General features: G+C 46.7%; 3 protein-coding genes across 15 annotated transcripts in view; 2 read left to right on the top strand and 1 right to left on the bottom strand.

Annotated features, from left to right (window-relative positions):
- LOC139054479 (uncharacterized) overlaps positions 1-9,541 on the top strand; it is a 40,112-nt gene extending 30,571 nt beyond the window's left edge. The window contains exons 3-5 of one of the 3 annotated variants that reach the window (XR_011511270.1): positions 1,587-1,931; positions 2,070-2,358; positions 9,387-9,540. Coding sequence is in view for 1 of the 3 variants with exons in the window: in XM_070531505.1 (XP_070387606.1) it covers positions 1,587-1,616 (30 nt within the window). In the remaining 2 variants the exon portion in view is untranslated. Of the gene's footprint in view, positions 1-1,586; positions 1,932-2,069; positions 2,359-9,386 lie in introns of all 3 variants that reach the window. The other 2 variants (XR_011511271.1, XM_070531505.1) reach the window with 2 other exon arrangements.
- The window catches only part of LOC139054482 (uncharacterized), a 100,332-nt gene extending 78,551 nt beyond the window's left edge, over positions 1-21,781 (bottom strand). The window contains exons 1-3 of one of the 5 annotated variants that reach the window (XR_011511277.1): positions 21,581-21,781; positions 18,594-18,626; positions 2,368-2,621 (exon numbers count right to left, since the gene is read on the bottom strand). Coding sequence is in view for 1 of the 5 variants with exons in the window: in XM_070531517.1 (XP_070387618.1) it covers positions 18,594-18,626; positions 21,581-21,611 (64 nt within the window). In the remaining 4 variants the exon portion in view is untranslated. Of the gene's footprint in view, positions 1-2,367; positions 2,622-18,593; positions 18,627-21,563 lie in introns of those variants that run through there. The other 4 variants (XR_011511276.1, XR_011511274.1, XM_070531517.1 and 1 more) reach the window with 4 other exon arrangements.
- An 849-nt stretch (positions 21,782-22,630) lies between these two features.
- LOC135907227 (mediator of DNA damage checkpoint protein 1-like) overlaps positions 22,631-22,932 on the top strand; it is a 154,502-nt gene continuing 154,200 nt past the window's right edge. For 4 of the 7 annotated variants that reach the window (XM_070531496.1, XM_070531504.1, XM_070531502.1 and 1 more), the window contains exon 1: positions 22,632-22,871. In XM_070531496.1, the coding sequence (XP_070387597.1) occupies positions 22,824-22,871 (48 nt within the window). In that variant the 5' untranslated portion in view covers positions 22,632-22,823. Of the gene's footprint in view, positions 22,872-22,932 lie in introns of all 7 variants that reach the window. The other 3 variants (XM_070531498.1, XM_070531500.1, XM_070531497.1) reach the window with 1 other exon arrangement.

Genomic DNA, 22,932 nt, shown 5'->3' on the forward strand with positions numbered 1-22,932 from the left:
CATCCGCATACTCAAGACGAGAAAAATAACCTTTTCGAGATGCTTCATTACGCGGACACCCGGTCATGAGACTGTGACGGGGAACCAGCGTGCTGACGCCAACGCCCGAGCATACGCCAACCGGGGGGTGCACCACGACGGGGAACCGGACACAGTCACCAGACGCTATGGAGCAATTTTAGAACACCAAAGAGCCCTAAGGAGGATCTACCCCCCTCCCCACAAAGACCTTAGTAGAGAGCAGTCGGTTGCCTGGAGACAACTGCAGACTAATACATACCCCAATCTGAGTCTGCTCAGCAAAATCTATCCGTCCACATACGACAATAAATGCCCGCTATGCGGTGAACACGCAACGCTTTACCACGTTACATGGGCCTGCCAAAAGCCAAAGGTAGCGCCATTACACAAAACACCAACACCGGAGCAGTGGGAGGCTGCGCTATCCTGCTCGAAGCCTGAAGAACAGCTCAAGCTGATCGACAGAGCTAGCAAGATGGCAAAGGCCACTGGGGCCCTGGACTGAGAGCTCCACCCTCGCCGGTATACCTTCTTTGTGGCAATAAAGTTTTTCATTCATTCGACTGAACTTGTATCGCTTAACATACACGAAGCCAGGGTACGAAATAAGGCAGCATGTAAGAACGTGGTCGTGTGACTAGAATTTATAGCGACTTGGTCATATAACCTTGTCATGCTCAGAGCCAAGCAGGGCGTTGAGACCCCAGTCGTTTCACATGAGTCGTGTCTTCGGAGCAAAAAAAAAAAAAAAACACCTCCTGAATGTGGTCTCGTGAGAGGAATCAGTAGTGAGTCCATGTGAGATCATTTAGTCATAGCGAAACTGGGCTTCGAAAAGCGTTTCCTGGATGTGCATGATGCTTGAATTGCGAATCGCTGCATATTTAAACCGTTTGCATCAAATTGAGTTGAATTCTGCAATAAAGCTGCTGAAAGAGACCGCCTGCAAAACCCTGAAGCCACACTGCGAGCTGTCTTCCTGATGGGGGGTACGGTCACTTCCCGGAACAGCACTTTCTCCCAGAATTCCTAGCGAGTGTTGCCGAGGAGCGAACTCCGGTCGACGCTCCGACGTTGCAACTCATATTGAGCGCGGTAGTACGTACGTACGCGCGCTTGTTTAGCCTAAATAAGAGTTTCTATTGTTCCCCAATGGAAATGCACATTCCTGATGCATGGTTCAGATCTGCCGGCTAAGGGCGGTAGTGAATAAAGTCACCAAATTGCGGCCTCGTTGCGGTCTCGCATTGCGGCCTCATTGCACGGTCGGGAAAAATTGCTTTATAACCAAAATTTCGCTGCGCTGTCAGCAGCCATTCACTGATAAGCTTTCTCCGCAGCGTAATGCTCAGTGCAGATGTGATGGGGGTTGTGTGTGCGGTCGGAATGTGACCGATATACCTGAACGCAGTGTCATTCAGCGATGTGCACAGCTGTGGCTGATTGTAGAATGTGGGCTGTGACAGGAGTGATGGGGACCATGCTCCTGCCTCGGCCAAGGTTGCAGCGATTTCAGAGCTGCAGGGAGCGCCCAGGCAGAACCTAATCTCGGCCCTATGCTGCAGCTCCAGCTTCTTGAGACGGGCACGTGGTAGTGCCACGAGTGGGAGGACGTACCGCAGGCGTGAGGTGGCTACTGCATGGTACAGCCGCAGAGCCCACCTAGTGGTGCAGCTCTGTCCTCGGGCAACAAGCTGGGAGACTGCCTTGTGGACCCGGAGGACCTGGACATGCAGGGTCTTGACAGCAGGCAGCCAGGTCAGCCGGTGATGAACGTGTAGCCCCGGGTACGTCACTGCCGGGTTTCAAGGTCGCCTTCCAGTTGCAGCTGTGCAGCGGGCGGTTGCTCTTGGGTGGAGCAGCATGGCCTCCGTCTTCCTTGCCGAGATGGCAAGGCCAATGCAGCTCAGGTAAGCAGCGGCGGTGTCGAGGGCTCTTTGCAGAGCCGAGCGCGCACTGCTGTGGCTGTGTGGTGGATTTCGCACACATAGGGCGATGTGGTCCGCGTTGATGGAGGTATTCACGTGGTTGTGGGGGTCACTCTGCAGGACAGCAGGCAGTCGGGCCAGGTTGAACAGGAAAGGGCTCACCACTGATCCTTGTGGGACGCCCTCTACCAAATAGGTCCAGGGCCTGCTGAACGACTGGATAGGGCAGGGCGTCAAAGGCCCCCTTCATGCCGATAAGCACCAGGAGCACGGCGTCACCGCAGGCCTTGGCCTCTTCCAGCGTGGAGACCACGTCCACGATGGAGTCCGCACTGCATCAGCTCCGCCGGAAGCCTATCTGCTCATCGGCCAGAAAGCAATGGCCTCCATCAGCTTGCAAGCAGCAGAGGTGAGTGAGACTGGCCAATAGGAGCTCACGTTTTTCAGCCGGCCTTCAGGATGGGGGCCACGTAGGCTGTGCGCCATGACTCCGGCACCTGCCCTGACTGCCAGATGTTTAAGCAGTCAAGCAGGTGCAGCTGCTCGCTGGCGGCCAGGTTGCGAAGCATTTGGGTTCCTGGTGCACTGGGCTCCTGGTGCACTGCGATGCTTGGAGCTCGTGCAGCGTCAGCGGGTCCTGGTAGATAGCCATAACCTGGCTCGATGGCCACCCTGGGTGGTGAGAGAGAAGGGAAGACGGAAAGGCAGGGAGGTTAACCAGGCTGAGTCCAGTTTGCTACCCTACACGTGGGGAGGGGAATGGGGAGTGAGAGGAAGAGAGAGAACTTAAGTGTAGGATGTCTATAGTCAGGCACTCAAGTCTGTTGCCCTCAGGCAGCGAAAAAGCGCTCGGACTGCTTTCTGGGCCAATGAACTGTGAGGCCAGGCTCCCAAGACTGGATGACAGGCCATTTACAGAAGCGAAGACCCTGTGTGGTGGTTGTGCAGGCAGCTAGGCAGGCTGACGGAAGGCTGCCCTACCTTCAGGATGGCTGCAATGCGTGGTACAGCCAGCGCAAACTGGTTGGCGAGGAGCTCCGCAAGGGCCTCTTCGCTGATGCTCAGCGTGATGGCCACGGCGAGGACAGGTTGTAGGCTTCCTCTCCTGCTGGTGAGGGATTTGAGCAGTCTCCAAGCCAGGGGTCCCCTGGACCTGCCCTCGATGGCAGAGCAGAGGCTCCTCCTGCGCTGGGCTTGGCGTCTGCAGCGGGCATCTGCACGTCTGTACTCGGTCCAATGCTCTGCCTTGCCCGTCCGGATTGCTCCACGCTCCATACGGCGCCTGGAGGCACGAATGTTGAGCAGGTGGAGGTCCGGAGCGGGGGTATCTGGTTGGGTAGAGCACTGAACGGTGGCAGCCTGAGCACAATCCACGATGGCGCTCAGGAAGTCACGGCCATCGTCCAACTTGCTGCAGTGCTTCCGGAACAGGGACCAGTCTGTGACGTAAGTTCTTGACCTAGGCCTTCTCCCAGACCTGGGGCTGATCACAATAGGGAAGTGGTCAGACCCCCATTTGTCCGAAGTTGTGGCCCAGGAGTAGGAGCACTGCTCAGTGTTGAGGGAGAGGTCAATGGCCGTGCGAGCTCTGCGGTAGACGTAGGTGGGCTCCCTGGTGTTCCAAGGTCAGCAGGCCAGCTCAGCTGATGGCATCTGTGAGGGCTTTGCCTCAGCGGGTGCAGCTGCCGCTTCCCCAATCCGTGTGGTGTGCGTTGAAGTCACTGCACAGGACTGCATGCCCACCAAGGCGAACAGCCAGCTGGATGAGGCTGGAGGGATCCCACGGCTTTCCTGGACGGATGCAGATGCTCGCCACAGCCGTGTCCTGGCTGCCAAGGCGTACCACAACGGCGCATGACTCCAAGGGGCCACCGGCGATGTCAGCAACAGGTAGAACAGCACGCGCCAGGGTGCTGCGGACATAGATTGCCGTGCGTGGCTTTCCTGGCTTATGGACTCCATCTAGGCAGGGTGCCGCAGTGCAACTGCGTGTGGCACAGGTGGTGGCACCCGAGTAGTCGGGAAGCCGTAGGTTCTCGGCCACGGCATATGTCTCCAGCAGTGCGAGTACCGTATAGTGCAGAATATAGGTTGAGGTTTTTTCCCAAAAATATTACTAAAAGTTCACCCCTTGACTTACATACCGGCCCTTGGCACAGCATGAATAGTCGTCTGGCAGCATGTCTGGAGCGCAGACCTTTCGGCATCCACATTGTTATCGCCCCCTTGGTGACGGACGCTGCCCAACTCGCGGGCGCTGCGCGGTTCTTTATTCTGACGAAGTTCTTTATTCTATGGCGCAGTGCACCCGGAGCTCAAAGACAGGGTGGCGGATTTTGTCCGCGAGCATCGTGCCAGATCTTTGCCAGTCACAGCAGAACTCATCTGCATCAAAGCTATTGATATCGCCCGAGAATCCGGACTGCCCAAGGAACAATTCAAGGGCTCCATTTATTGGGTTCGTCGCTTCATGCAACGCAAGGGATTCGCACTTCGACAGCGCAAATCAATCTGGCAGAAGCAGCCAGAGGCATACGAGGACAAGTTGGTCGAATTCCAGCGCTATGTTATCCGTCTCCGGCAGCAGCATGGCTACATGTTGGTACAGATCGGCAACGCTGATGAAATGCCGGTGTGGTTCGACATGCCGTCGCTCACCACAGTGTGCGAACGTGGCACAAAAGAAGTCGAGCTTCTTTCTACGGGGAACGAGCATTCACGGTGATGCTCGCGTGTACTGCAGATGGCAGAAAGCTGCCCCCATACATAATATTCAAGAGGAAGACGCTGCCGAAAGAGGCTTTCCCACGGGATGTCGTTCGCGTGAATGAAAAGGGCTATATGGACGAGGCCCTCATGCTCAATTGGATTAAGACCGTCTGGAATCGGCAACCAGGGGCACTCTTGCGGTGTCCGAGCATGCTCGTCCTGGATGCCTTTCGCGGGCACTTGACCGCAGGATTGAAGCCGGCACTCCGCGACGGGAGGACGGAACTCGCCGTCATTCCGGGAGGCATGACGTCAACACTTCAGCCACTGGACGTCGTGCTCAACAAGCCTGTTAAAGAACGTGTCCGTGAACAATATAATCAGTGGATGGCCGGCGACAACCTGATGACCCCAACCGGCCAGCTGCGCAGGCCGCCTCTCGTCACTGTGGCCACATGGGTGTCGCAGGTTGTGCTCGCTGCCCGACGATACGGTGGTGTGGGCATTCAAGAAGTGTTGCATAAGCAAGAAGTGTTGCAAAATTTTTTGCATAAGCCAGGAACGCACACAGGAGTCCAAAGAACTTTGTCACCAGGAGAAAAAGTTACAGCACAGTGGGTCGAGTCGTAACGAAACTTGCGAGCGTCCTGGGAGACGTCGGTGTTAAGCGGGGCGAGGCGTCTGCACTCTGCGAGGCGAGACACAAACTGTTCCAAGAAAGGAACTGATGGGGGTACAGGAGTCGAAAGGAATGATACATCAAGAATGAAACTTGGTGAACAGCCATAGATGAAGAAAAATGTTAAAATCCAGTGGTACGTTGCGTAGCCACGTTATAGGCGAATGTCATGCACGACAGGATTGCATCCCCGTTCGTGTGGCCAGAGTAGATGTACAGTCGCATGCAATATGACTTGCAACACTCTTGTTCGTTGTTGAAGGGGCTCCACGGCTGCGCAGCAGCTCTGACATTCGAAATAGCGGTTTAATAGACACCACTAATTGAAGCTGTGTTTCGGTCTGGAACTTACCATGTGTCTGCACAGCCGTACAGCCTTGGAACCCCTTCGACCACGGGCACCGGTGTTGCAATTCATATTGCACGTGACTGTACATCGCAATCATCAAGCTGTTGGTCTGCGGATGGTAACTGGAAGTCGTCTTGCGAATTGTGTTAGAGGCGCACAGAACTTCGGTAAGGATAGAAGAGAGGAAGACTGCTGCGGTCACTGAGGAGAACGCGCGGAGCGCTGCGGTGTAAGATAATGTTGTGTAGAAAGAAATCGGCGACTTCAGCAGCAGTCCAGGATGGTAGAGATGCTGTCTCCGCATAGCGTGTTGGATGGTCTATGGCCGTTGCAATCCAACGATTTCCATGTGAGGTCATGGGAAGAGGACCGTACAAGTCTATTCCAACTACTTCAAAAGGCGAAGCGGGACAAGGCAGAGGTTGTAAAGAGCCAGAAGGAGCTGTTGGGTTTGCTTTGACAATGAACGCAGGGTGCAACATACTTCGCAACGGCTGAAGATGGGCCAGGCCAGGAGCAGCAACTTCATATTCTGTTGTAAGTCTTGTGGTAGCCTAGAGGACCAGTCGTCGCATGATCGTGAAAGGCTTCAAGCACCTCACATTGCAGAGAACATGGTATGACCGGGACCCATTTGTTGCCATCGATGTGATAAATGTTGCGATGTAAAACTCCATTGTGCAGCTTGAATTGATTAAGTTGTCGACGAAGTCAGGCGTTTGGAGGTGACGAAGAATCTTCCATGCGTTGGAGAATAGTTCAGCAGTATGGGTCGATGCGTTAGTGGGACACAAGGACAGATGGGCTGTTGTGTCTTAGCCATTCGAGGGCTACAATGGGTAAAGCCGATGAAGAGGACTCAGGACGTACACAATCGCGGAGAGGTTATGGTGAATCGTCATGATTCGGCAGAGGGTAGCAAGAGAGAGCATTGGTGTCTTGATGCTTCTTTGCAGCCCTGTAGGTGACATTGAAATCGTACTCCTATAGGTGAAGCACACAGCAACCCAGGTGACCTGATAAATTCTTTAGCGATGAAAGCCAGCACAGTGTGTTATGGTCGGTAACAACTGTGAAATGGCGGCCATGAAGACATGGGTGAAATTTTGCACGGCCCAACAGCAAAGCACTCCTGCTTGGTTATGGTGTAGTAATTTTCTGCACTGGCTAGTGCACGACTAGCCTAAGCAATTACTCGTTTGTGGAATGTGTTGTCGCATTGTAGTAGAATGGCACCGAGACTGACTGCTAGCGTCGGTGTGAAAGATGGTGGGCGCGGTTGGATCAAAGTGGCGCAGTACTGGGTCTGACGTCAGGGCATGTTGCAAAAGCAGGAAAGCATGTTCACATTCGTCGGACGAAACAAAGGGTGCATTACTGGGGAGGAGTTGATGGAGCGGGGACGTAAGTGTAGCGAAGTTGCATATGAAGTGCCGGAAGAAGCAAGTCCAAGAAAACTGTGCATGTCTTTTTGACGCAGTGGACACAAAATTCGAGGATGGCAGTAAGCTTCTCGGGGTCCGGACGAATACCTTCTTTGCAGACTATGTGCCCCAGAACTTTGATGGCCTTGCTGGCCAAACTGCATTTGTGTGTGTGTTTGTGTGTGTGTGTGTGTGTGTGTGCGTGTGTGTGCGTGTGTGTGTGTGCGTGTGTGTGTGCGCGTGTGTGTGTGTGTGTGTGTGCGCGCGCGTGCGCGCGCGTGTGCGTGTGTTGAGCTGCAAACCAGCATTTGCAAGACAGGCAAGGACTTCATCAAGATGTTGCAAATGTTGTGAGAACATGGTTGAAAACACAATGTCGTCGAGATAGCACAGACAGGTTTTCCATTTCAAGCCGCACAAGACTTATCGATCATGCGTTCGAATGTGGCAGGCATATTGCAGAGTCCAAAAGGCATCGCACTGAACTCGTAGAGCCCATCAGGGGTAGCAAATGTCGTTTTTGCTTTGTCGGATTTGGACATCGGTATTTGCCAGTAGCCTGGTCTAAAGTCAAGGCTAGAAAAATACTCAGCACCATGGAGTGAATCTAGTGCATCATCCATCCGTGACACGGGGTGAACATCTTTGCGCACGATTTTGTTCAGCGCACGGTAACAGACGCAAGAACACACTGAGCTGTCTTCGTGACAATTGCAACGACATGAGTGTCAACAGCTCAAGTGACAGTTGATCCACGAGGCAACAGTTGGGGTTCGATTTGGTTTATTGCAGTAAGCAATGCAGACCCCTCAGAGAAGCGAATAAGGCCAGGGGTAATCAGAATTGCTCGAGATAGGGTATGGTCATAGGGTAGAATGAATACGCCGCCATCCACAATGTTACAGGAGTTGACACCTATAATCTTTTCTCTAGGTGGCCAAAGAACGTAATCGGAAGAGTTGACGAGACGAATGCATTCTTCGTGGTTAGGAAGAGAATTGCCAGTGGCATCATCCAGTTGTGTGAGGTGCTGACGACAAGAGATAGAAGCAAACGCCAAAGATAAGAAGTCCCACCCCAAGATGAGTTCATGGGTCACTCACGAAATACCGCAAAAACAATGTGGTGAAGAATTTAGTCTATGGACACACGAACAGGACACGGTGCGATTGGACGAATAATAACCTTGGCCGCTGCACAAAGAGAAAGGCCGGAGTAAGGCAATTCTTGTGTTTTATAGAGTCCCAAACAGTCACATGGCAATAATGGCCAAGCGTCTTGTAACATGGAGCCACCTCAGAATTGCGCCAAACAAAGATGATGGATGCAGCCAGTCTTGCCAGATAACTACATTTTGACTATTCTGTATTGTTTGCATTTTTTGTGTAAAAGGAATTGTCGCAGAGAGTTTTATCTTCAGTGGCCTTCATTTGACGTCATCTGCTACAACTAGCACATAAGTTAACTCCATAGCACCACTAGGATGGAGACATTGTGTCGTGGGGTGCTTCCTTAAAAGTGGACAAGAAGATTCTAAAGGAAAAGTGTGAGATGGTCACAGTAATAACCAAGGCATTTGGCATGGGAATGACCCAGCTATGAAAGTATTATCAGATGTGGACAAGCATATAATACTAAATGGCGCCCTGCACGAGTCCCAAGTGTCAAATGTAATGAGTATTGTGCATTGAAAGGGCCAAAAATGTTTTGTAATGGGCATTTGATAACAGTTGCTTAGATGTACTACATTAACAGGAACCAAACGAACTCCCTTAGACATAAGCATGCAGCAAATTCAAGGACTAGATGAAGCTTCAAAGAAGTAACTGCATTTCATGTAGGATAGGTGTGAATGACCTTTGTGCACGAGATCAGTGACAAAAACACTAAATGAATGCAGTACAATGTCTGTATCATATCTTGTGCAGACCAAACTAGCCTGGAGTTTCAGCGTTCCTTGTCAGTTCATTTAAATAGGCACTACATTGTTCAAAGTGCAATATTGTTCTACAAAACATAATACGCAAGATGTAGCATGCTAACCCTCGTGGCTCAACAACTACTGAACCGAAACCTCAATGAGCAGTGAAGCTTCCTTGTAATTTTCATCGTAACCATACTTTCGCTCTTGAAAGTGAACCTCTTTAGTGAATTTGCTTGTGTATTAATTTTTCTTTAGGCAAGTATTTTTTATACATGTTAATGTCTCAATCCTGCTTTTTCTTTCCGGGGCTAAAACAAAATGCCTCTTATTTCACTTTGATCTTTTGACCTAGGAAGCCATCATCTGGTGCTGTGTACAGCAAGCACATGCTTCGGGCAAGGAGGGAGCCAGCACCATATCTACATCAGCAAGAACCTCGGTGCTCAAAATAAACATTTTCTGTGCAAATACCTGTCTTTTTATACTTCCAGCATGAATTAATAAGTTTCTTTTGCCTTCACATGCAGGAAGGTTTATAGGAATAAATAGTGACTGTTGAATGCCCAGGAAAAGCCTTGAAGCCATTCTACTTGTACAGTGATAAAGTACATGTGTACTTGAACTTGATAGTACAGAAACGAAAGGCAAAGTAACAGGCAAAATGCTCGGGGCAGCAGTCGTTTAAATGGTAGATGAACACAGCTAATTGTGCTGTCCAGTTTCATTCAGTTTGACCAAATGTTGCAAGAATTGCCTTCAATATGAATCATTCAGTTTAGCCAGCTAAAGTCGAACTCGTACAAACTTTGGAATGTCTGCTGGGAATTTTAGCATAAATGGTGTGTGTGCATCCTTCAGAAGCACCACAAGCCCAGTAAGGTTTTTGCGTTACTGTCCCCCCTCCCTTGGGGTTATTGCAGTGTCTACTTCAAGTGCTTGAGGGTATAATGGAAAATGACTCCATTCTCCAATGAGAAGGCCATATAAATATGCAGGACAAGAGCTTGTAGGCCTGGTTATAAGCATGAATTAGATATGTATAGACCAAAGGCAATATGAATACAATATGTTAAATTGCATCCATATGTGGGAACTGCCCACATCAAAGGAAAGAAAGTGCAATACTTGCAACCTACCAACATAAACATCAGTCTAGGGAAGGATTCTGTAAGAATCCACTAAGTGGACTGTTTCAGCACACACTGATTAGGTAGAGCTATAAGCTGGTAGAGCAAGTGGCAATGATCACCATGGGCTCTCGTGCTCTATTCATTCAGCGTGTACTGGAATGGACAGTCCACTTAGTCAACACTTACAGACTAGCCCCCTAGGGCTGTGGAAGCACGCAGTATATTAAGCTTAAGTCTGGAGTGCTACCTTCTGCTTATGTGGCAAGTCCTCCTGTTTACCTGTTCCTTTCAACTGAGAGCTGAGCACTGCCTAGGTTAAGTCAGAAAAAGCAACCAGCGTCCATAGAATTCAAACTATTACTATTTGCCCTATATAAGGGGACAGTGAAGCCTAAAATGACACTTGACTTGGGCCATATTTTTCGCGATATGCCCGAGAATATTGGGATTTCCCATCAATTTTACCCTTCCTACATCACATAGTGAACAACCTGAAAACTTAACACTGTTGCGCAGAGCGATAAAGGGTCAGGATTTGAGCGAGAAAACAACACATGACACCTGAGCGCAAACTATGAACTGGTTTATTTTTCTGCAAGTGAAGCGTACATAAAGCCTACACGCATGCACAGGAGTCCTCTTCCCGGTCTACCTACACCCTCTATTGTCAGTGATTATGCTAATCTCTTTATTGCTGAGTGAATTAGACGGCGGGCTGACACATGAGCCCTGTGGGTCCACCTTGAGGTTGTATGCTTCCACGACTTGTCTTTTCCTTTGGTTCCTGCTTTTCAGCAGAATCATTGCCTTGTGATAATCACCAGTTGATAGTTTGTGCTCAGGTGTCTATTGTTTTCTCGCTCAAGTCCTGTCCCTTCGTCACTCCGCACAACAGTGTTAAGTATGTTGAACCAACTAGCACACTGCACAATTTTCCTGATCGTGAAAACAATTGTAAACTAAAGTCCGTGAGAAACAAAGTGTTCTGTCATGACATACAGATTTATGCATGATCACTTTGCTATATAAAAATACAATTTTAGCCAATGTTAACGAAGAGCTTCACTTCTGGAGTTCACTTAAATAATGTCTGTGATGCATTGTGACAGTACGAGGTCCTGGAGATCCTACTGTGGAGATATGTCAACATTGAGCCTATTCCTGTTTAATGTATGGATAGATGCCTTCACGAAGAGTTGGAGAAACTGCACAATACAATGTTTTATATCACATGTAATAATTATGCTGTGATAAAGTGTACATGCTGAGCTTAATGTTTTAGAAAAGCTCAAGAAAAGGCTCCAGAATAGGTATGATGGATAGGCAACCTTTTATTTGGCTCTCTTCATAGTGAAATCTAGACGCATCACCTCAGCCACACTTAGTAAAATCTGTGGGCTCGTACTGCCCATGCCTTTACTGCACAAGTTGCCCTGGTGCTCCCAGTCTTGACAGGTAACACTTAAGCACACTCTCATGCACGTGTTTGTTCCAAAGCTACAGCTGCTAACTAAAGTAACTCCCACATGCGATTCTGTAACTCTAGACCGAACTGCAAAAACGCATGCAGTACTACGAGTTTGGCATGGAGTCCACATGACATGTGCACAACTTCAAATTTCGTATAGGCAACAGATAACTGGTAACCTGTTAGAGTAACAAAATGGATGCCAAGGAAAATTCACCCAAAGCCTTAGGCAGGAAAATGAGGTGTTGTGATGAGATAAATAGCAATCACATTTGATCGACTGACTAAAAGCTGGCAGGGGTATTGCATTTGACATGATTGAAATGAGCTGCAGCATGGCATGGTAACTGTGGCAGCCTTTACAATGCCGCGCTCTCTGAATTACACTTATGTGCATCCATATGCTGCAGCGACCGACTGTTTTTATTCAAGAAAGCCAGGTTTGTGGTTCAGCACACATCATACGCTGGCAAACTCACTGATGAGTCAACTCCCTGAGATCATCCCATGAGTCTGAGTGAGCCCAGCTGAGCAGTATTTTGGCGAGTTTGAGCCCGAGTGAGCTCGGCTGAGTAGTATATTCTTATGAGTTCAAGTGAGCAGCTAATTATAATTTTGGCGAGTCTAAATAGTGAGTTCCGATTATTTTGCCAACATATATATGGTCCGTGTACTTTCGAAATTCAGCTACGACACTTGCGCATAGGTTGGAAAATAAGCTTCTCGCCAAGTGACTACTGCATAAATGATCATAGAGCTAGCGAAGAACGATACGCCTTAATGATGCAGCGTGCCGCGCGGGATCCATGTGTGCAGCGTGCCAGTGGATGGGTGCGTGTTTGGGAAATTAGGGGGTTTCGACCCATCCACAGATAATTTACATAATACCTTTCTCCATAGTGTATTATTGCGATAGCAATTTTTGGACACCCTAAGCGAATTTTCGCCATCGCTCTGATGTTTGGTTTAAAGTCCAAGTGTGACAAAAATTATAGTGCTCCGTTACATCCCACATGCTGGGGTTAATTGCGAATGAAAGGGTGCGATTGTGAGCCGAGAAGGATGGCAGCTTTATGCGCGCTGTCCACGTCCCGTGATCAAGTGCGCGCTAGGGTCAGAGAGCGCGCGACGTCTCTTGCCTGGCCGTGCCCGTGCATATGGCTGTCCGCGCGCAGCAGAGTGCATATACACGGCCCGCGCGTGCCACATTTTTTAAAAGTAATTTGCGGCCGGTGTAAAGGCGGCAAGCCGACGTGGCTGCTGGTTTCACGAGTGTCAATTGGAAGTAGCGATATCTAAGTTCCGGGCGAAACTTAGAGAACAGTGACTTCCTTAGAGGGGCCAAAATTTTGGGGCGCATGAGCGGCACGTATAGTAGAATGCAGTGTTCCATTGTAAAAAAAAAAAATTGATGTAACAAAATAGAGTGCTGAGTGTTACGTCTTTGTTACATCAAGGTTCAACAAAAATTAAGCGCTGGAAATCAGCGCTGGACGCACATGCAACTCCTTACTCCACACTGAAAACATTTGAGAAAACATTTTTTTAAAATACTTTGTACATTTGTATAAATACCTGCGGATATTCCTCTGGTTTAGCCTAATTATGTGCTGCCTACTTAACTTACTGACGCAGCATACGTATCATTGCGAAATTTATAATTTTTCGCTTTTAGAAAAAGCATCAAGTTATTGAATTTTGCGAACAGAAAAAAAATTGCAACTTCCAATATAGCGCGCTTCCTAGGCTATTAAATAGCTACAATGTTCAAGGAACGTACTGTTTCCATGAGTGGTTTACTCATGCAGTAAGATGTACTGCTCCTACACCTTGTAATAAAAAGCATATGCATCGACACATAGCAGCTGATATTCTTGCTTATTTTCTCATCACAGAGGTAGGTGGGGCACATGAACCAATATGCTCACACAAATCAACGTGACCAACTACTGCGGAGACATGGCAACGAATTCTTTGTTTACCTTGTACACCACAAGTGCGAGGTTTGCGCATTAATTTGACTTCATGAAACCCTATTTATACTACAGGCTTTACGGCAATGCTTGCATGCAGTGCGGTGAAGCGCTCGACGAAACTGCACATATTATATGATTTGTTTGATATTAACTCGAGATGCAAACGTTTGTGCAGGCAGGCAAGCAATGTTTCCATTCACGCATCGCACCAAAATAGCGAGCATTGATCTGGTTTCATGACATCGTAGTTTTTCCACTAGCTTTACGGCAGTGCTTGTGTATAGTGCTGCGAAGCACGACGGAACTCAACGTTATTATACGGTGTGCTTGAAATCCACTCGAGATGCAAACGTTTGTGCAGGCAGGAAACGAATGATTTAATTCACGTAGCACAACACGAGAGCGCGCTCTATGCAGTCCTTTGATTGAATAAAACTCTATTTCTGCCACAGGCTTCACAGCAATGCTTGTGTAGAGGGCTGTGAAGCTCGACGCAGCTGTAACAACATCCCACAGTACACCCGATTTTTACCGAGTTTGTTTTAAAGGGCCCCTCACAGGCTACATAACAAATTTTGGTTATACACTGAAAGTTGTTACGTGCCCTCTAAGAAGTGTTCTACCGCAAGCATTTTTCAAATTGGTTCATTAACAGCAGATAGAGAATGATTGAAGTGCCGCGAACGCATGATTTCAGGAGGCGAGCGTCGCCGCCTATATAAACACTCTCTCGACATTCCCCGTTTCGCCTGTGTAAGCAAATTTCCTTCACTGCGTTCTCCCATACCGGAGCCGAGGGGTCGCGGCGGGTATACCCTGCCGTCTTCTTTGTTTCACCGTCACCGGCACACTTCCGGTGACGGTGTCGCGCGAGCTGTTGCGCTTGTCTCGTTTCCTGTAGCGGACGATAGTGCGCGCTCTACACGAGAACACGTGATTAGCGGTATAAGTCAGTGCCCCAGCACTGAGGCAAACGCGAGAGGATAAAAGAGCATTCATGATCGCAATGCTGGAACACATGTAGACAATGACGTATAGTTTCGTTCTCTGCGCGCGTGCAAACGTCGGGAAAAGGAGACGAAACCGAAATTCATCTCTCTTGCTACAGTGCGAAGTAAAACAAAAGCACCCAGACATTTGGGTTGTATTTTTCATTATTTCTCTAAACTTTAATTAGTTCACTGCAGCAACAGATTCAACAAATAACTGATGCTGCCTTGAATCAAGTCACGTGTCACTCTGAGTGCCATCACAGCACAGCCTGTGCTCCTATGCAGCAGCAAAGTTACGGGCATTCATCTGCTTGCTGCTGCGATAACATTATGACACTTTAACTCAGAGGTACGATTTTTGTTGTGTGAGATTATAGATAGCCAGTAGACTACTTGTCTGATGTTAAATGCCATGACCCACTGGCAATCCACAATGCACTCAACGAAAACGTTTTTATGCTGTGTGTGGCGTGACTCACCAGTGACCCACACACAAGAATTCTTGCTCTTGTGTTGCCATCTGAGGTTTGAAATTGCAACTAATATATATTTTTATTGCATTGGACATGGGGTGGCATGTTTGTTTTGGAGAGTGGAGTGGCGGCGCATTTCTCAGTTGGGTTTCTTGCAAACTTTCGCAGCAGTCTTTGAAATACGTGCCATTGGAATAAGTACCTGCATTTTTCTTGCTACTCCCAAACTTTTCAGCGTGTCTAATAGATAGATCCTCATGCCCCTTACGGATAAAAAAAAAGCACAATGCAGAGGAAACAAATAAACTTAGTTTTGGGCCAGAAGAATGCACCAGCAACTTCGCGATCACCAGCGGATGAGTCAAGTGCTTCAGTGTCAGATGTTCAGCAGTGGACAGTGAAATCAGTGACAAAGATAGTGTTTACGAACCATCACAGACCTCAGCCAGCATGTCGAATGGAGAGTCAGACCTGACTGATGATTCTGAGGTGAATGATTCAGGATACAATGCTCTCATTTCTCTCAGCCCATCTCTAGAGAAATGGACACCGGCAACAACCACTTCGCCTAGTGTGACACCACACGTACTCTAGGCCGCCCACTATCATTCAGTTGCCATCTAGCCGTTATGCCCCATCTTTATGTTCACTGTTTATTACGGATGACATTTGGCAAATGATGGTCAATGAAACAAACAGGTTCACACAAGTGTTGAAGTCAACTATTCCTAAATCTAAATCACGCTTGAAAAATTGGACGGAAACCAATGCCAAAGAAATTAAAGCATTTATTCGAATACTGATTTGTATTGGTCTCCTCCGTCTTCCTACTCCCAAATCTAAATCAAAGTTGAAAAATTAGATGGAAACCAATCTCCAACAAACGAAAGCATTTGTTGGAATACCAATTTGTATTAATCTCGTCCATCTTCCTATCCGAGTCACTACTGGGCAAAAAGTAACCTGTATGGTGTTGAACTCATTAATCAAAATATGAGCCGTGACCGCCTTCTCCCTACTTTTGAGGTTCCGGCATTTTGCGGACAATTAACTGGTTGCAGAGTTGCAGGATCATGTCTTTAAGATCCATCCTCTAGTAGAGAAATTGAACCAAAATTTTTGCCACTGTGCTTGAGCCAGGAAAGGAGGTTGTGATAGATGAAACAATAGTGCCATGGTGTGGCAGACTTTCGTTCTTACAGAGTCAGGCTGTTCAAGGCATGTACCAAAGACGGTTACAGGCTAAAGGTTGATGTATATGCTGGAAAGTGTGACTGAACAATTGGCATCGGACATGCCGAAGATGTATGCTTGAAATTCCTGCAAAATTACAAGGAAGTTGTGTGCCCGCTGTCCGTAGACAACTTCTACATGAGCTTGCCGCTCACTTTTCGCCTTCTAAAGGAAGACACTTTCATTCGTGGCACAGTTCGCTCAGTGAGGAAAGGGCTGCCAAAAGATCTCACTGAAGTAAAGGTTGCAAATGGCAGTGTTACCGAACTTCAGTCCAAAAATGGAGTGAAGGCACTGAAGTGGATGGACAAGAGGCCTGTTCTGATACTCACATCTGTCGCCAAATATGAAGCAACTTTGGTGGACAGTGGGAAGAAAACAAGGGACGGTGCACCAATCATGAAACATCAGGCCGGTCTCGATTACAATGCAGCAAAAAAGGGCGTCGACTATAGTGACCAAATGACGTTATACCACAACTGCCTTAGAAAAGGACTCAAGTGGTACAGAAAGGTAGCTGTTGAGTTGCTTGTTGGATGTGTCATCATAAATGCGTGGAACATTGGTGGCATGCTTGAAGGAAACTCTACGCCAATTATAAAATTTCAAGATGAACTGGCTCATTCACTGTTTGGCCCTCGTCAAGACAACATCTAAGAAACTCGTGGGAGAAGTGTCCACGTGCTAAGAAAAACTGGCACATCGGCACACGACACTCAGTGGCACTGCACTGGCTGCTATGCGGCCAACAGTACCAGCAGTAGCCCAAACTCTATGGAGAGAGTGAGAAAAGTGACCACTTTCTGTGAATAACGCCCCGGCAAGCCATTCATCTGTTTGTTGTGCTTTAATTCTAAGCACAAGTAACCTGAGAAGCAAGCTAGCTTCAACTGTAAAATGAGTAGGATGAAAACTTCAAGACATGGCTAATGTTCATACTAAATTTTAGCCTTTCTCTAACTAATAAATATTTCTAACACAGGAACTGACTTCTTGTCTTTTTTAATGGCAAGCACTTTGTAGTTCAACATAGGTTTCTAGCATCTTGAATCCATTGAGGGGCTACAGAATGTATTAAAGAAAGCTAAAAATGCATAATGTTGTGCTGAATGTGATCAAGACACATGTACAAGAAACTATAGTCATTAGTTCGATGAGGACAGTAATGTGCTTTAGCAAGTTAGAACTTTGTTACCAACTTGCCCACATTCACATCTTAACAGATTTAACAATGTTTCCACTACGTGGAGAACCTTGATCTACAGTGCTTTTATCATACTAAAGAAGGTTGGTGTTCCTATTATAACACGTGTACTTAAGAAGCTCAATCTCTCAGGATTTCATGTTGTTTTACTTGACATAAGCTTACGAGGCTTACAGATTACGTGCTCGTATCTCAACGTAAACACTTACTTCCTTTTCAATGATTTTCATTTCTGTAAAAGCACAGTAAATTTCGTCAGACGAGAAGTGCAAATGTGTTTTTTATTCTTTCATACTTGGTGCTTGCTATTATACAACTTACTTATATCAACTTGCTTGTTTAGAAAACTCATAAAAAACACTCCTCCCACCTTCTTCTTTCTTCTTTTACTTTCCATTGTCTCTGACTTTCATTATGCTAATAAACTTCAGAAGAGCTTGCTCTCAGGCTAGTTTGTACACACTGCTAAGAATGAAAAAATGAAGAGAAAACGGGACAAGAAAGAAAGGCCTACAGAATGCTGATTTGCGCGCGGCAATCTATATCAAGGACGGGGTGCTGGACCAGGGAAGCTAAGAAGCCGCCACAACAAACTATGGGAGCTAGGTGAATGGCTTCGATGTCCACACAGAAACACAAATATAGGAATGTTATAGAATGCTGTGTCATTCAACAACCCCGTGAATGTTGAAAAGTGGGACAGTGATTAGCTGAAAAGAGTTTCAGAGAGCTCCAGGGAGTGGGGAGGATGATACAGTAAGGGGGCTAGGGTGGTGACACGCATTAAGGGCATCAAGAATTAAGTGAAAAATTATGGAACATAGGGGGATTGTCTCATCACTGCTCGATCGCTCAACACCAGATAGCTGTGGCCAGTTGCCTTAGCTGAGATTCACCTACCCTGTCATAGCATGTGCTGTGCTTGCTGCTTTGCAGTCTTTAGAATAGGCAGGTGTCAGGGAAGCATGCCCATAATGCCTGCAATTAAGTAATAGGCGACTTGCAAAATAGTGCCCGCTCTCTTCCATACACAGCCATGGCTGAACCACTCACTAGCAAATCTGGTAAGAAAATAACGCTGACCTTCACTGTTACTTGGGCTGCAACAAGTCTGGGCTGCAAACAAGAAGACACAAGACAGAGCGCTGTCATGTTTTTAGCGCAGTTCACTTTCCTAAGTAATGTACCAACAAGGTCATAATATACATTATATAAATACATCAATTTGTAAACAAAATGTTATTTTTAATATAGTCATTTTTAAAAACAGCACAAGGATGATAGCATAATTTTAGGCGTAGTCTTAGCAATGAAAAACTTTTGTCAGAAGTTAAGCAAAGTTTTGGCAACGTAAAAATGTGCATCCTCATTGCTAAAGCATTCCTGTCCGGGGAGTGCTAGGAGTTTGTCTTGGTGTGATGTAAAACCCTCCACACATTTATATAGTGCTAGAGAGAGAGGTGATGGGGGAGTGGTAGTGACCAGTGGAGAATCCTTCCCTGAAATGAATTTCTGGCTACGTCACTGAATGTCTGCAATGCCTTGTAATAGCAATAGGTCTTGGATGGAAACACTATAGATGATACCAGTGAACCTATTGAGCCTATTCCTGTTTAGTGAGGTGATGTATGTTTTCCCAAAGAATTATAGAAACTGTACAATGGAATGTTTTGTACCACCTGTAATAACCATGCTGTAAGAAAACAGAAAGGCTGAGCTTAGATGTTGTAGGAAATCTCTTAAGAGGCTCAAGGATCGGTAAAGATGACTAACTTCTGTATTCTCCACTCAACCCTCCACCTGGATTCAAATGCACAGCAGCCCCACTCCTTGACACAGGCGGTTGCTTAGCTTTAATTAAACTTCATGTCAATTACTGTGAAACACAGTGTCGTCTTCAGTCAAGGGGTGGCACTGCGCTCATCTCAGTGGAATGAAGCTTCCAGTCATAGATGGTTTCAGAATACAGGGTAAGTGACCTCACATTTTACTCTCTTCGTTGTGAAATCTAGACACCAAAGCCTCGGTTTGAACAAGTAATGCTTTAAGCGCTCTCTCATGCATATGTTTGCTTTAAGGCAGAGTCAGCTTACTATTTCCTGCTTCTGCCACATGCAAATGACACAAAAATATCTCAATAAAATGATTGTGATTTAAGTGGTACACACTCTCTGCAATGTGATTAAATGTTTGTAATAAAAGAAGCACTACTCATGTGCTGGTCAGCATCTGCAGCATTATGTTCACCAAGATAGCTTTTTTGTCTCAATATATTCAATATTGTTGCAAATTTAAGAGGTTTTGCAGCTAACATGTAGCTGTCAACTTGTGTCTCGAGAACATACAGCTTTAGTTGAGAGGAGCGCTATATTGCATGAGACAAAGGAGCATTTTTAGACTGCTTGTTTTATTTATGTGTGAAAAACAATTGTGAAGGTTTTAATAGCAAAGTAATAGAGTAGGTGTTGGCAACGCGAACAAGCCATGCAAAGTGTATGCATTAGAAATGAACTATCCAGATGAGGACCCCCCACCCCACTGATATATGTCAATGCTATAATATCAAATGCTGTGACATTTAACACATATGGTGACTAAAAAAAAAGGATAACTAAAGCAAGAGCAGCATTAATAAAACAACAATATCAACTGCAAAATTTATACAATTTTTCTCAAAACTTTTATCTTCGCATAAACTGTGGCCTCACACACTGTGGGCACTTTTGCTAACAACCTTCACATTTCACTAGTGCTAATTCTAGCTTCCCTTTAGCTTCTAGCTTGATTCTAGCTTCCAGCTCAACTGCAATGTTTTGAACGTCAGGGCATGTGCAAGTGAAAATTAGTTTGTAATGGCCATGTGGATCTGTTTCTCTGCCTGAATAATAGGGAGAGGAGGGCAATATAATTGCCTTGAGAACTATTAAGCAGAAGCGGCATGGTGGATGAGGAGCAGTGGCCAGAATAAAACATTTCAGGAGTTCAATGTAGTAAGGATAAAGGAGTCATATGATTAACTTCGCAAGAATATGAGGCCATTATAACACTGAGGGAAACAGACTGGCCCATCACACTGAATTTTCAAATATCCTAACTGGTCTAGAACACCTTGCACAGCTGCTGTAATTAGGAAAAAAAAAATGTAGCATTGTCGTAAAAAGACAGCTTTTTTGTTTGTTTACTCTGCTATGTTACTGTACACATTATTACTATTACTTTTTTTTCTTTTGGAACAGAAAGTCACCATATGCCTGGAGGTTTTAGATCACCTTCTTGGTGTGCTCCCGATATATGAACAGTTCGAAAACATTAACATTGTTGCTTGGTTTATTGCCCAAGTAGAGCGGCACGTAACGACTGACTACGGAACCAGGCGTGTGAATATGCATACCCTGTATCCAATCAACCCCTATATCAATCAATTTTGTACAATTAGACCTCCATATATTGAACTTTAATGTAACAAACCGTTTTACTTTGCAGAATCTTCAATTTATTGAATTCTGTTTATCTGCAATTTCAATTTACGGAAACTATAAATTCTTCTAAAATTTAAATGAGGATATGTGTTGCATTTGAACTGTAAATTCTATGGACGTACAAGCGCTTTCCGGGAGTAAAGCTTCACGATTTCGTTCCAAAGTTTATTCGACTTAAGGACAAAATTCTGCAGCAAAGTTATAAACGACCACAGGTGACAAGCAGCTGAATGCGAGGTATCTGGTACAGACCCACGGGGGAAAACTTAAAAACCACAATAGCACACATTCAGGCGAGTATGTAAACAGGCGAACTAAGCAGGGAACAAAAACAACACAGCACTGCTTTCATAGGTCCCGAATGATCAGAGTTTCGTCAGAGTTGGTGCAAGCACGCATCCGCAGATAAAACGGGCTCCCACCGTGCATTGACCAATACTTCAAGAGCTGACGCCTACACAATAACCGGGGTAGGTTACAGCACTTGTTTGCGACAACGCAAGTACTTGCAATAGGGGCGACGACCTTCCACAACTCCAGAACATCACAAAAGACCGTTTGCACATGTACTAACCAGCCAAACAAACTAACCACGGCAGCGAAGACCACTTAAATCGAACATACAACGCAGAAGCACCTCGTAAAGTTTTCACCATAGAGAAAGGTTACACCTTGTTGCACAGACGCTCACAAGAAATTCAAGAAATGTCCAAAGCGCACTACCGCCGCCTTTTAAAAATCCAACGGGAGCCAAGCCAAATCAGTAATAAGTTGGCTATTTGGGTGAACGCAACGTACCCGTTAGAACCACCGGGTACGCCCAACGCACTCGTTCGAACCACCGGGTACGCCCAACGCCGGCCGTTGAAAATGACAAGTTTACGAAGTCACAAAGCTGTTTGAAGCCAAAAGGAGGAAGTTTAGGCAAATTCATGTACTTCCCCATAATTTCTATGCTGGGACAACCATAGAGTTTCCTACGGGGACAACATGGGACAACTATAGGTGTTCTGTGGGACAACCGCTCCCATTGCAGCTCCCGTAGGCACTAGTGCCAGAGTTCTCTCTGGTAATTTTTGGCCAGGAGCGATAGGTGTAATCTTTGTGGGGCGAGAAGGACCCTCGACCACATAAGGAATGTCCGTACTCTGCCGGGGAACGCACAAAATAGGTTGTAGAGACACCTGGGAGACCCTGCTGCGCAGCTCAGACTTTGAGCTCCAGCTCCGCCTCGACCAACTGGCTGAAGAGGCTGCTGGGACACAAGACCTCCCAGCCTGCATCTGAGGCAACGGCACTCTCCCATGCTCGCCCCCTGACCTGCGTGTCGGGGGGTGGGTAGATCACCTTATCCGTTGGAAAATAAAGTTTGTTCTATCTATCTGTAGGAAACTCTATGTCGGAGACCCTACAGCAACTGCATGAAGCTTGGACAAACGCTTCATTCTACTGTATCTGGCTCGTTCTACTGTATCTACTGTGCTCGGTGGCGGAAACAGTAATTTTATTCCACACGACCGTGTTGTGAATAAAACGGAGAAGCAGCGACGGAGACAGCGTAAGTGACGCATGAACAATAGTGCATTGAGCAGACGACAGCGACTAGGCGATGGCAGCGCTACCGCAATTTCAGCGTTTTTTTTTTTTTTTGGCGTTTGCCATGGCGTCTGCTGGAACAACTCCTTGTTTTACGCTCCAATCATGATCCGTCTCCGTCACGGTCAATGGCGGCACAGCTCACGGGACAATTGTAAACAAATACCACGTGCGTGATGACTAACGTGTAAATGTTCACTAGTATTTGGTGTTTAGTGCGCAAGTGTGGAAATCCGGAATGGACAAGTCGCACGGCAATTGCGAGTGTTGTGAAAAATGGTATAAGGTGAGTCGCAGCTACATTCAGACTACGCATACAATGCGCACATATCGCATGAAACGTCCAG

Source organism: Dermacentor albipictus, chromosome 1 (assembly GCF_038994185.2).
Source record: "Dermacentor albipictus isolate Rhodes 1998 colony chromosome 1, USDA_Dalb.pri_finalv2, whole genome shotgun sequence".
Lineage (NCBI taxonomy): Eukaryota > Metazoa > Arthropoda > Arachnida > Ixodida > Ixodidae > Dermacentor > Dermacentor albipictus.